At 67.7% G+C, this 11,705-nt stretch overlaps 1 protein-coding gene across 2 annotated transcripts; it reads left to right on the top strand.

The window, feature by feature from the left end:
- Window positions 1-396: 396 nt before the first annotated feature.
- CELF3 (CUGBP Elav-like family member 3) lies at window positions 397-11,086 on the top strand. Of its 2 annotated transcripts, none has more exons than XM_030473979.1 (13): window positions 397-1,243; window positions 2,455-2,537; window positions 4,174-4,222; window positions 4,557-4,685; window positions 4,886-4,965; window positions 5,692-5,835; window positions 6,689-6,827; window positions 7,362-7,529; window positions 7,598-7,663; window positions 8,129-8,227; window positions 8,390-8,533; window positions 9,332-9,464; window positions 9,556-11,086. In XM_030473979.1, exons 1-12 carry the CDS (start codon window positions 1,099-1,101, stop codon window positions 9,457-9,459), a joined length of 1,374 nt encoding a protein of 457 aa, XP_030329839.1. In that variant the 5' UTR covers window positions 397-1,098; the 3' UTR covers window positions 9,460-9,464; window positions 9,556-11,086. The 2 variants fall into 2 exon arrangements, with proteins under 2 accessions (XP_030329839.1, XP_030329840.1); XM_030473980.1 differs by having other exon boundaries at window positions 484-1,243; window positions 7,380-7,529; window positions 9,556-11,085.
- The last annotated feature ends 619 nt before the right edge of the window (window positions 11,087-11,705 follow it).

Genomic DNA, 11,705 nt, shown 5'->3' with positions numbered 1-11,705 from the left:
TCGGCGCTCAGGCGGAGCGAGGGCTGCGGGGGGAGGCGGTCATGAGGGGGGTGCCCCGGACGGGACCCCCCAGAACCCCTCAATTCCGCCCCCCCCACCTCCCCGGTACCTGGTGGGGCCGCGGCGGCGGCGGCAACGGCGGCGGCGCCATCTTGGCCGCGCGCGGAGCGGCCCGTCGCTATGGCAACGCGAGGGGAGGGGGAGTGAGGGGATTTGCGCTCAGCACCGAGGACAGCGCCGTGGGCGGGGCCACACGAGGACACGCCCCCTCCCCGTGTGAACACACGGATCCCCCCCCTCACGCGTGTGCACGCACGACGGGCACGAGCACGCACGCGCAGCTCCGCACACGCACCCCCCGCACCCTCCTCCCCTCCCGCAACCCCCCCCCCCCGCGCCCAGCCCCAGCCGAGCCCCGGGGCGAGGCGGTGCCGGTGCCCGGTCCCGGTGCCCATTCCCGCCGCCCGGCAGCGGGTCCCGGTCGCTGGTATCCAGCCCCGGTGCCCGGTAGCTGATCCCGGTGCCCATTCCCGGTGGCCGATCCGCAGCTCCCGGTAGCGGGGCTGGGGGCTCGGTAGCTGGTTCCGTTGCTCGGTAGCCGATCCCGGGGCTCGGTAGCGGATCCTGGTGCCCAGCCCCGGTACCGGTAGCGGGTCCCGGTGCCGCTCTGACATCAGCGCCGGAGAGGGGGGCTCCGACCGGGGAAGAAAAGCGGCGGGAGCGGGGCAGGGACCCGCCGGGGCCGGTGTCGGGGCCGGGGCGCGGCGGGCTCGGGGCCGCCATGGGCCGGGCCGGGCGCTGACCCCCCCCCTCGCCGGTACCCAGCATCCCCCGGTGGTGCCGGCGGGGCGGGCGCTGTTCCCCCTCCCCGGTACCGGGCTCGGTGCCGCCGCCCGGGAGGCTCCGCCGGGACCCGCCGGGACCCGCCCCCCGGGCAGCGCTGCCCCCGCCCCGCCGCGCCCCGTCCCCGGCGCCGAGCCGAGCCCCGGGGCCGCCTCGTCCCTTTGTGTGCGCCGCGACCGGGCACCGGGCACCGGCGGGAGCGATCCCGGGAGCCGCAGCGAGCGCCCCGGGGCCCGGCCCCCCCCCGGCGGCCCCATGAAGGAGCCCGACGCCATCAAACTCTTCGTGGGGCAGATCCCGCGGCACCTGGAGGAGAAGGACCTGAAACCCATCTTCGAGCAGTTCGGGAAGATCTACGAGCTGACCGTCATCAAGGACAAGTACACCGGGATGCACAAAGGTACCGGGAACGGGGGACTGGGAATGGGGACCAGGAACGGGAACTGGGAACGCGGAACGGGCACCGGCACCGAGCATCGGCATCGGGCATCAGCGCGGCCCTGGGCGATGGAGAGCTGGGTACAGGCCCCGGGAATGGCACCGGGAACAGCTCCCGGTACTGGGAACAGCCCTGGGAACAGCCCTAGTGTTGGGAACAGCCTCACGTACAGCCCTCGGTACCAAGAACAGCTCCTGGTACCGGAAACAGCGTCGGGAAGAGCTCCCGGTACCGGGAACAGCCCCAGCATTAGGAACACCCCCATATCGAGCCCCAGGCACAGCCCCACATATGGCAGCTGGAACCTGCAACAGCCCAACCTACAGCTCCACATACAGCCCCTGGTACCAGGAACAACCCCCAGCACCAGGAACAGCTCCACATCGAGCCTCCGGTACTGGGAACAGCCCCAGCATTGGGAACAGCCCAATGCACAGCCCCACATCCAGCCCCAGGCACTGGCAACAGCCCCACATCCAGCCCCCGGTACCCAGCACAGCCCCACATACACCCTCAGGAGGCCCTGAGCATCACCCTCAGCTCAACCTACAGCCGCAGGCCCGGGGTACAGCCCCATGTACAGCTGCAGGCCTGGGGTCCCCCGAGTCGGGTGTCAGGGTGTTGGGTGTATGGAGGTGTTGGGTGTATCAGGGTGTACGTGGCATTTGTGCGGCTGTGGGTGCTGGGGCTGTTGTGGCAGCGGAGGCCGTGAGCATGTTGGGCGGGGGGGGGTTGTGGCCGGGTGTTGCGTGGGTGCTCTGGGGGTGTTGTGTGGGTGCTGGGGGGTGTTGGGAGCAGCGGTGCCGGCGCAGGGTGGGTGGTTGCGGTGCTGGGTGACGGGGGGAGGGCTGTGGCAGTGATGGTGTCACAGCGGGGGGGTGTTGGGGGCTCCGTGCTCCCCACTTGGGGGACCCCCTCAAACCCCAGCACCCACGACAGGCGTGGGGAGGCCGAGGCCGGCACAGGCCTGAGGCCGGGTGATGGGCACCCGAGCGGCAGAACCGGGGTTTTGGGGTACCTGGCCTCAAAATGGGGGGTCTGGGTGATATGGGGCGGGGGGTGTCTGGGTGCTACACGGGACATGGTGTCCGGGTGCTTTGGGGGTTCTGGGTGCTGGCTGTGGGGGTCCCACCCCACCCCAATCGCCCCTATCTCATTCCCCCCCCCCGCAGGATGCGCTTTCCTGACCTACTGTGCCCGCGAGTCGGCCCTGAAGGCGCAGAGTGCTCTGCACGAGCAGAAAACCCTCCCGGGGGTGAGTGGGGGCGCGGGGACCCCCCCAGAGCCGGGAGCACCCCCCCAGCACCGGGAACACCCCCCAGCGCCGGGACCCCCCTTACCCTGTGACACCCCCCCCCCCAGGGACTCCTATCACCCACCCTGGAGAGCACCCAGGACCCCACCTTTGGAGGGGGGGCATCCCCCAAACATCTGCTGGGGGGGTTATAAACAGGGGCGGGCACTAACCAAGGCCTGGCTCTAATGGAGCATTGCCAGGCGGGCACCGGGCAGCTGAGCTAACAAAGCCGGGGGGGGGGACCCCGGGTGTCTGGGTGCCCCCCACCCTCCACTGCAGCTGGGTGCCGGGGGGGTCCCAGCAGCCAGCTTCCCCCCCTCCAACCTCCCATATGGGTGGCAGAGGCCTCATGGGGGGGTCCCAGGCATGAGATGTGGGGGCAGTATGGGGGTCCTTGTGCATGGGGCAGGGGGGGTCCATGCCCGCCCCCCCCCCCCGGGCTGTGTGTGCCCCGCCGGCGCCGGGGGGGGATTTGGCTTCGCTGGGATAATCCGGGGATTTGGGAGCCGTAAATCCCGGGGGGGGATTTGCTGGGGGGGGACACATGATGAGGAGATTAGGGGCGGCCCCAACAGCTTCCCCCCCCACCGCATCGGGCTGGGGGGTGGGGGTACGACCCCCCCCGCACCCCCAGGCCGCGGGGTGTGGGGGGGATGCTGGGGGAGTCCTGGGGTAATTTGGAGTGTTGGGTGCCCGGTGCCCCCCTCTCCGTGTGTGTGTGCGGCCCCCCCGGCCCGCTCGGGGCTGATCCCGGCCCAGGGGGGATTAAGGGGGATTAGTGCCCCCCCCTGCCCCGGGGGGGCATTTCCAGCACCATCTGCAGCACGGGGGGGGGGAGGGTTGGGGCCACCTTCGCTTTCGGACAGGGAAAGGGGCCGCCTGGGGTCAACGGGGCTGGAATCGACCCCCCCATATTCCGCCCGTTATTCCTTCTCCCCATATTCCCCCCCATATCTCCCGTCCATATTCCCCCCACCATATCTCCCCCCCATCAACCCCCCGCATCCCGCCCCCCCCCCCCCATCACGGCCCCATCACGGGGGGGAGGGGCGGGGTCACGGCAGGTCGGGGGGGGGTGTCCCTCCCTTCCCCCCCCCCAATCTCCATCCCCCCCCGTTCGCCCCCCCCATCCCCGTCATTGTTTATAGCGAGCGCTGATGATGTCAGCGGCGTTGCCGAGCAACGGGGATGGGTAAATTGGGGATGAGTGGGCGGTTGCCATGGAGCATATTCTGCCGTTGCCATGGTTACCGGGCATCTGCGCCCCCCCCACCCCCCCGGTCTCCTGGGGTTACGGGGCTGGGGGGGGCGGGGGGTGGGTTCATCCCCCCCCTAATTAGAGAGGGGGGAGCCGGGTGCTCATTAGCGCATCATTTGGGCCCCTCAGGCCCCCCCCATGGCGGTCTCCGCGGCAGCTGTTGCCGGGCAACGGGATGCAGGGCCGGTGTTGCCATAGCGACGGGAGCATCTTTGGGGTGCGGGGGGGTGGATCCGTGCACCTCCCGCCTGTGGGGGTGTCCGGCCGGACCCCGGGGGCCCCGCGGGGCGTTCGGGGGGGGGGCCGGGTGCCCATCCCCCCATTCTGCCCCCCCAGATGAACCGGCCCATCCAGGTGAAGCCGGCGGACAGTGAGAGCCGAGGAGGTACCGCCCTCCCCCAACCCCGCACCCCCCCCGGCCCCTCCCAATCCCCGGACCCCTCCGTGACCCCCCCCCTCCATCCCTATCCCCAGGGGGGTGTCCCCATCCCTGTCCCCATCACAGGATCTGTCTGTCCCCAGAGGGGTGTCCCCATCCCTGCCCCCCCACCATGGCCTTGGTGAGGCACTCCCATTCCCGGGTGTCCCAGCCCATCCTGGTGTCCCTGCATCCCCGTCCCTGGGTCCCGGCCCATCCCCGTGTCCCCGGGGCGGGGGGACCCGTCCCGGGGGGTGTGTGTGTTTGGGGGTGTCCCCGTGCCACCCCCCCGTCCCCGCAGAGGACCGCAAGCTCTTCGTGGGGATGCTGAGCAAGCAGCAGGCGGATGAGGACGTGCGCAAGATGTTCGAGCCCTTCGGCACCATCGACGAGTGCACGGTGCTGCGCGGCCCCGACGGCACCAGCAAAGGTGGGGGGCTGGGGGGGGGCACCCCAGGGCCCGGGGGAGGCTCAGGGGTCCCTGGAGGGAGTTGTGAAGGAGGTCTGGGGGGGCTGGAGGGGGCTCAAGGGAGTCCATGGGGTGCTGGGGGGCTCAGGGTGGTGATGCCCTGGTCCCCATGGGGAGGCGGGTTGTTCTTCGGGGGGTGCTGACCCGCTGCCCCCCCCCAGGCTGCGCCTTCGTCAAGTTCCAGAGTCATGCGGAGGCTCAGGCCGCCATCGCCGCGCTGCACGGGAGCCGCACCCTGCCGGTGAGACGGGCACCCAGCACCCTGCACCCAGCACCCCAACACCCAGCACCCTGCACCCCAACACCCAGCACCCAACACCCAGCACCCCAACACCCAGCACCCTGCACCCAGCACCCCAAAACCCAGCACCCCAACACCCAGCACCCAACACCCCAACTCCCAACACCCAACACCCCAGCACCCCAACACCCCAACACCCAGCATCCCAACACCCAGCACCCCAACAAATACCCAGCACCCCAACAAACACCCAGCACCCAGCACCCCAACAAACACCCAGCAGCCCAACAAATACCCAGCACCCTAACACTCAGCACCCAGCACCCAACACCCAGCACTCAGCACCCCAGCAGCATCCATGGCACCCACCACTGCCCACACCACCATCCCCTTCACCACTGTTGTCCCCTTCACCATCATCGTCCCCACCACCATCGTGCACAGCATCATCATCCCCTTCACCATCATCACCCTCACCACCCTCATTCCCTTCATCATTGTCACCCTCACCACCTCATTCCCTTCACCACCATCCCCTTCACCATCATCATCCCCTTCACCACCATCATCCCCACCATCACCCCCTTCATCACCCCACTCGCACCATCCCCTCCATCATCCCCTTCCCTACACACCATCATCCCCATCATTATCCCCATCACCCCGCTGTCACCCCGTTGCCATCCCCGGCCCCGCTGCTCCGGGTGACACCGTGTCCCCTCGCAGGGCGCCTCCTCCAGCCTGGTGGTGAAGTTTGCGGACACGGAGAAGGAGCGGGGCCTGCGGCGGATGCAGCAGGTCGCCAGCCAACTGGGCATGTTCAGCCCCATTGCCCTCCAGTTCGGGGCCTACAGCGCCTACACGCAGGCGGTAGGGTGGGCACGGGGGCATGGGGGGTGTTGGACCCACCATGGTCCAGCACGAGATCGTTGGGGTGGTGGGTGTCTGGTGATGGGCACTGGGAGATGATAAAGCCCCTGATCATGGACATGGACACTGGGTGATGGGTGTTGGGGTGATGGATACTGGGAGGTGATGGACCCCATGGTCCTGGATGGGGTTGTTGGGTGACGAGTGTTAGGATGATGGATACTGGGAGGTGATGGACCCACCATGGTCCTGGATGGGGTCGTTGGGTGATGAGCGTTGGGGTGATGGATACTGGGAGGTGATGGACCCACCATGGTCCTGGATGGGGTTGTTGGGTGATGAGTGTTGGGATGATGGATACTGGGAGGTGATGGACTCCATGGTCCTGGATGGGGTTGTTGGGTGATGAGTGTTGGGATGATGGATACTGTGAGGCGATGGACCCCATGGTCCTGGATGGGGTTGTTGGGTGATGGGTGCTGGGGTGATGGATACTGGGAGGTGATGGACTCCATGGTCCTGGATGGGGTTGTTGGGTGATGGGTGCTGGGGTGATGGATACTGGGAGGTGATGGACCCCATGGTCCTGGATGGGGTCGTTGGGTGGTGGGTGTTGGGGTGATGAATACTGGGAGGTGATGGACCTCATGGTCCTGGATGGGGTTGTTGGGTGATGAGTGTTGGGATGATGGATACTGCGAGGCGATGGACCCCATGGTCCTGGATGGGGTCTTTGGGTGATGGTTGCCCATGGGGCACCGGTCCCATGGGCCTGTCCCGTGGTGGGGTTGGGGGTCACTGCTCCGGGGGGTCCCTGGTGGCCAGTGCCCGATGCCAGGCGCTGTCCCCACAGCTGATGCAGCAGCAGGCGGCCCTGGTGGCTGCCCACTCGGCCTACCTCAGCCCCATGGCCACCATGGCCGTCCAGATGCAGCACATGGGCACAGTCAACCCCAACGGGCTCATCGCCACCCCCCTGCCCCCCTCCTCAGGTAGGTGGCACTGGGCACGGGGGGGACGGGGATGGGGACATGGGGCTCTCAGGAATGGGGGACACCAGGGATGGGGACATGGGACATGGGGCTCCCCTGGGGATGGGGGACACCAGGGATGGGGACACGGGACATGGGGCTCCCCTGGGGATGGGGGACACCAGGGATGGGGACTCAGGACATGGGGCACCCAGGAATGGGGGATGGGGATGGGGATATGGGACATGGAGCTCCCAGGAATGGGGGACACCAGGGATGGGGACATGGGGCTCCCCAGAGGATGGGAGACATCAAGGATGGGAACATGGGATATGGGAATCACCCAGGGATGTCTGGGGTTCGGAATGTGGTGGCGTTGGGAGATGGGGACATGAGAGTGGCACCGGGGATGGGGATGTGGGGATGGGGGCAATGGGGACAGGGATGGGGGGACACTGCGGGGCACCAGGGCATGGTGGCACCGGGGAGGGGGGCAATGGGGACAGGCCATGGCGGCACCGGGGGCAGGGACACGCGGGAGGATGATGGGGACAGGCCGCGGTGTCCCCGCAGGAACCAGCACGCCGCCGGCCATGGCCGCCACCCCGGTCCCCGCCATCGCGGCCCCGCTCAGCGTCAACGGCTACAGCCCGGTGCCGGCGCAGCCCGCGGGGCCCCCGGCGCCCGAGGCCGTGTTCGCCGGGGGGGTCCCCCCCTTCCCAGGTACCCGCAGCCCCTCCTCGCCCCCTCCTCACCTCCCGGCCCCCCCCTAACGGCCCCTCTGCCCCCAGCCCAGAGCCCCGCGGCCCCCGGAGACCCCCTGCAGCAGGCGTACGCCGGCATGCAGCACTACACAGGTCTGCAGTGGGGCACGGGGGCGCTGGGGGGCACTGGAGGGCGTTGCATGGCACTGGGGGGTACTGGGAGGCACTTGGGGGGACATCGTGTGGCACTAGTGGGTACTGGTGGGTACTGGGAGGGCATTGCGTGGCACTGGGGGGTACTGGGGGGCACTGGAAGGGCATTATGTGGCACTGGGGGGTACTGGGGGGCACTGGGAGGGCATTGCATGGCACTGGAGGGCACTGGGAGACCCTGGAGGAGCACTGGGGGGTACTGGGGAGCAGTGGGAGGGCATTGCATGGCACTGGTGGGTATGGGGGGTACTGGGGGGTACTGGGGGGCACTGGGAGGGCATTGCGTGGCACTGGTGGGTACTGGGGGGTACTGGGATGCGCTGGAAGGGCACTGAATGGCACTGGGAGGCCGCTGGGAGGCCCTGGAGGGATACTGGGAGTGCTGACCAGGTCTGCCCCCTGCAGCCGCCTACCCGGCAGCCTATGGGCTGGTGAGCCCGGCCTTTGCCCCCCCGGGACCCCTGCTCGCCCCCCCGCCCCCCCCACAGCAGCAGCAGCGAGAAGGTGAGAGCACCCGGGGACCCCCCCCACCCCAGAGCCCCCTTCCCATGGACCCCCCCCCAAGGAACCCCCCTGGGGTGCTGGGCTCGGGGGGGGGGCTGTTGGGGTGCCCCAGCGGGGGGGTCCGCAGCCCCCGTGCCCGCTGTGACGCTGCTCCCTCCGCAGGCCCCGAGGGCTGTAACATCTTCATCTACCACCTGCCCCAGGAGTTCGCCGACACCGAGATCCTGCAGATGTTCCTGCCCTTCGGAAACGTCATCTCCGCCAAGGTCTTCGTGGACCGCGCCACCAACCAGAGCAAGTGCTTCGGTGGGGACACCGGGACCGGGACACCGGGATGGGAACACTGGGGATGGAGACATAGGGATTGGGACACTTCACCAGGGATGGGAACACCAGGGATGGGGACACTGGGATGGGGACACTGGGATGGGGACACTGGGGATGGGGACACCAGGGATAGGAGCATTGGGATGGGGACACCGGGATGGGGACACTGGGGATGGAGACATAGGGATTGGGACACTTTAGGGATGGGAATACCAGGGATGGGGGCACGGGGATGGGGACACTGGGGATGGGAACACTGGGGATGGGGACGCTGGGATGGGGACACTGGGGATGGAGACATAGGGATTGGGGCACTTCACCAGGGATGGGAACACCAGGGATGGGGACACTGGGATGGGGACACTGGGATGGGGACACTGGGGATGGGGACACCAGGGATAGGAGCATTGGGATGGGGACACTGGGATGGGGACACTGGGGATGGGAACACCAGGGATAGGAGCATTGCGATGGGGACACTGGGGATGGGGACACTGGGATGGGGACACTGGGGATGGGAACACCAGGGATAGGAGCATTGCAATGGGGACACTGGGATGGGGATGCTGGGACGGGGATGCTGGCATGGGGACACTGGTGATGGGGACATGAGGATGGGGACACTGGGAATGGGGACACTGGGATGGGGACATGAGGATTGGCACACTGGGGGATGGGAACACAGGGATGGGGACACTGGGGATGAGGATACTGCGATGGGGACACCCCTCTCCACGCCACCCCTGATGTCCCCCATCGCTGTCCCCATCCCCGCAGGCTTCGTGAGCTTTGACAACCCAGCGAGCGCCCAGGCCGCCATCCAGGCCATGAACGGCTTCCAGATCGGAATGAAGCGCCTCAAGGTGCAGCTCAAGAGGCCCAAAGATGCCAACCGGCCGTACTGAGCCTGGTGAGACCCCCGGGCCCCCCCCCGACACCCCCGGGGCACCCCCTGCCCACTCAGCTCTTCTTAATACCCTCATTTATCCCCCCTCCCCCAGGTCCGGAGGCTCTGGAGCAGCACCTTTGGGTGCCTCCCTATTGCAGAGCAGTCCCCGTCCCCCCCCCGACTGGTGCCCGCAGGGGGCTCGGTCCTGCTGGGGGGGGGGACACAGACCCCCACACGCTCAGGAAGGATGGACCCCCCCTCCAGGACCGATCTGGACCCCCCAGTCCAGGCAGGGCTGGGTGGGCCTGGGTGCCAGCACCCCCCAGCACCAGGGTCCAACCTGCCCTGGGGGGGCACCCACCCTCTCCCCCCTCCCCGAGGACCCCCTGCTCCCCACAGGGCCCTGCCCCCCCCCCCCCACGGGGGGACCCTGCTTGGAGCTTTTCTCTCACCAAACAGGACCAAAACCAGCTCCAGGCTGGGGAAGAGGGGTCCTGCCGGGGGCGGGGGGGACACACACGCTGCGATTGGGGGGTCTCAGCCCTGGCACCAGCTCTGGCACCTTCCCAGGGTCTGGGGGGGCCGTGCCGGGGCGCAGCGGGACCCCCCAGCACACACACACACACACAAACACATACACACTCACTCACTGCCACCCCGCTTCACCCCTCAACCCCCCCCCCAAACCTGCCTCAGTTTCCCCCCTCACAACCTCGCCGATGGGCACGGCCACGGCCGCGGGGTGCTGGACGCTGCATGGACACGGAGCAGCCAAATCCGGGAGGCTTCGCCACCGGGAGGCTCCGGCACCGGGAGGCTCCGGCATTGGGAGGCTCCGGCACCGGGATGCTCCGGCACCGGGATGCTCGGGCACTGGGATGCTCCAGTACGTGGCCAAGCTGACGCCGCGCCGGTGCCGGATGGACGCGGAGCGGCCGGAGCCGGGATCTGCCGGGCGCGAACCAGCCAAACCCGGGAGCCGGGCACAGCCGGCGCCGGGCACCGGGAGCACGGAGCAGCCGGAGGCCGCTGGATGGACACGGGGGGGGGGACTCGAGGCCTCTGGCTCTGCCCGGACCCGCAGCGGCCAAACCCGGGGTGCGCCGGGCACCCACCAGCCAAAACGGGGCCGCGTCCGGCACCGTCCAGCCCCCAGCAGCTCCCAGCCGGGGCCGGTGCCCCCCGGCGCCCCCAGCCCCACGTTTACACCCGCTGCTCCCCGCTGTAAATAAGGGGTTGGGGGGCGCGGGGGCCTCTGTCTCTTCCCCCCCTTTTGGGGGGTTTGGTACCTGCTGAGTTGGTTTCGGGGTGGGTCGGGGTGGGGGGCGCGGGGCCGTTAGCGGGGGGGGGGGAACGGGACCCCCGGGAGGTGACGTCTGCGGCCGAGCCGCCGCCGCTTTAACTTATTTGCTATTTATTGCGGTTCCTTTGGATAATTTAATTTTTTCTCTTTTATTTTTTCCTCTTTTTTTTTTTCCTTTTTTTTTTTTTTCTGTCGAAATAAAATAAGTTAAAAAACCAAAATAACGCTCAAAGGCGCCTCTGACCCCTCCCCCTTCCCGCCCCCCCCCCCCCGGAACCTCCCCGCCCCCCCGCGGCCGCAGGGCCCGGCGGCTTCATCAATAAATCAATTTATTTAAAAGAATATGTTACAATTAATTACACTGAGTGAGTTCAGCAAAGCCCCGCGGGGGGAGGCTGGGGCATGGCCCCCCTGCAGCGGCGGGGGGGGGGGGAAGGGGGTTTATTTTGTTGTTTTCTTCGTTTTGCACTTTTTGGGGTCATTTTCTTCACATTCTGACTCACAAATAGAAAAGACACGACACGGCGGTGACAGACCATGAGAGCTCCTGCAAATAAATTAAAGAGGATGTGGATGGCAGCGGGATCAGGGCCGGGGGGGGGACAACACACACAGAGGACACACATTGAACCGGCTCTGACTTGGACAGAGTCACGGGTGGGATTATTGCTGAGACCCGACGCTGTTGTGGCACCGATGGGCCCCGGTGTGGGGGCTCTGGGGTCCGCACACCCGTCCCAAAGGCTTCCCAAGGTAAATCCAGTTACACTGGAGCTGGCTGAGGAAGCCCCGTTCCCGGCTGCAGAAGCTGCCCAAAGGCTGAGGAACGCGGAGGATCCCGCCCCAGTGACCAGGATCCACACACGGAGGTTGGGAATAGCAGCAGCACAGGGATGGGATGGGATCAAGGCAGGGAACGGGGCCAGGGTCACGCAGCCAAAGGCCCCTCCGGCGGCTGC

The sequence above is a fragment of the Strigops habroptila genome, chromosome 22 (genome assembly GCF_004027225.2).
Source record: "Strigops habroptila isolate Jane chromosome 22, bStrHab1.2.pri, whole genome shotgun sequence".
Classification (NCBI taxonomy): Eukaryota; Metazoa; Chordata; class Aves; order Psittaciformes; family Psittacidae; genus Strigops; species Strigops habroptila.
This window is presented reverse-complemented; position numbering and strand designations above follow the sequence as displayed.

What these genes read in the sequence shown, in the direction of transcription:
- CELF3 (XM_030473979.1), top strand. Translation starts at nt 1,099, where the DNA reads ATGAAGGAGCCCGACGCCATCAAACTCTTCGTGGGGCAGATCCCGCGG. An exon ending in CCCCGACGGCACCAGCAAAG is followed by an intron (nt 4,686 to 4,885) that starts GTGGGGGGCTGG and finishes GCCCCCCCCCAG; the next exon opens with GCTGCGCCTTCGTCAAGTTC. An exon ending in GGGGGTCCCCCCCTTCCCAG is followed by an intron (nt 7,530 to 7,597) that starts GTACCCGCAGCC and finishes CTCTGCCCCCAG; the next exon opens with CCCAGAGCCCCGCGGCCCCC.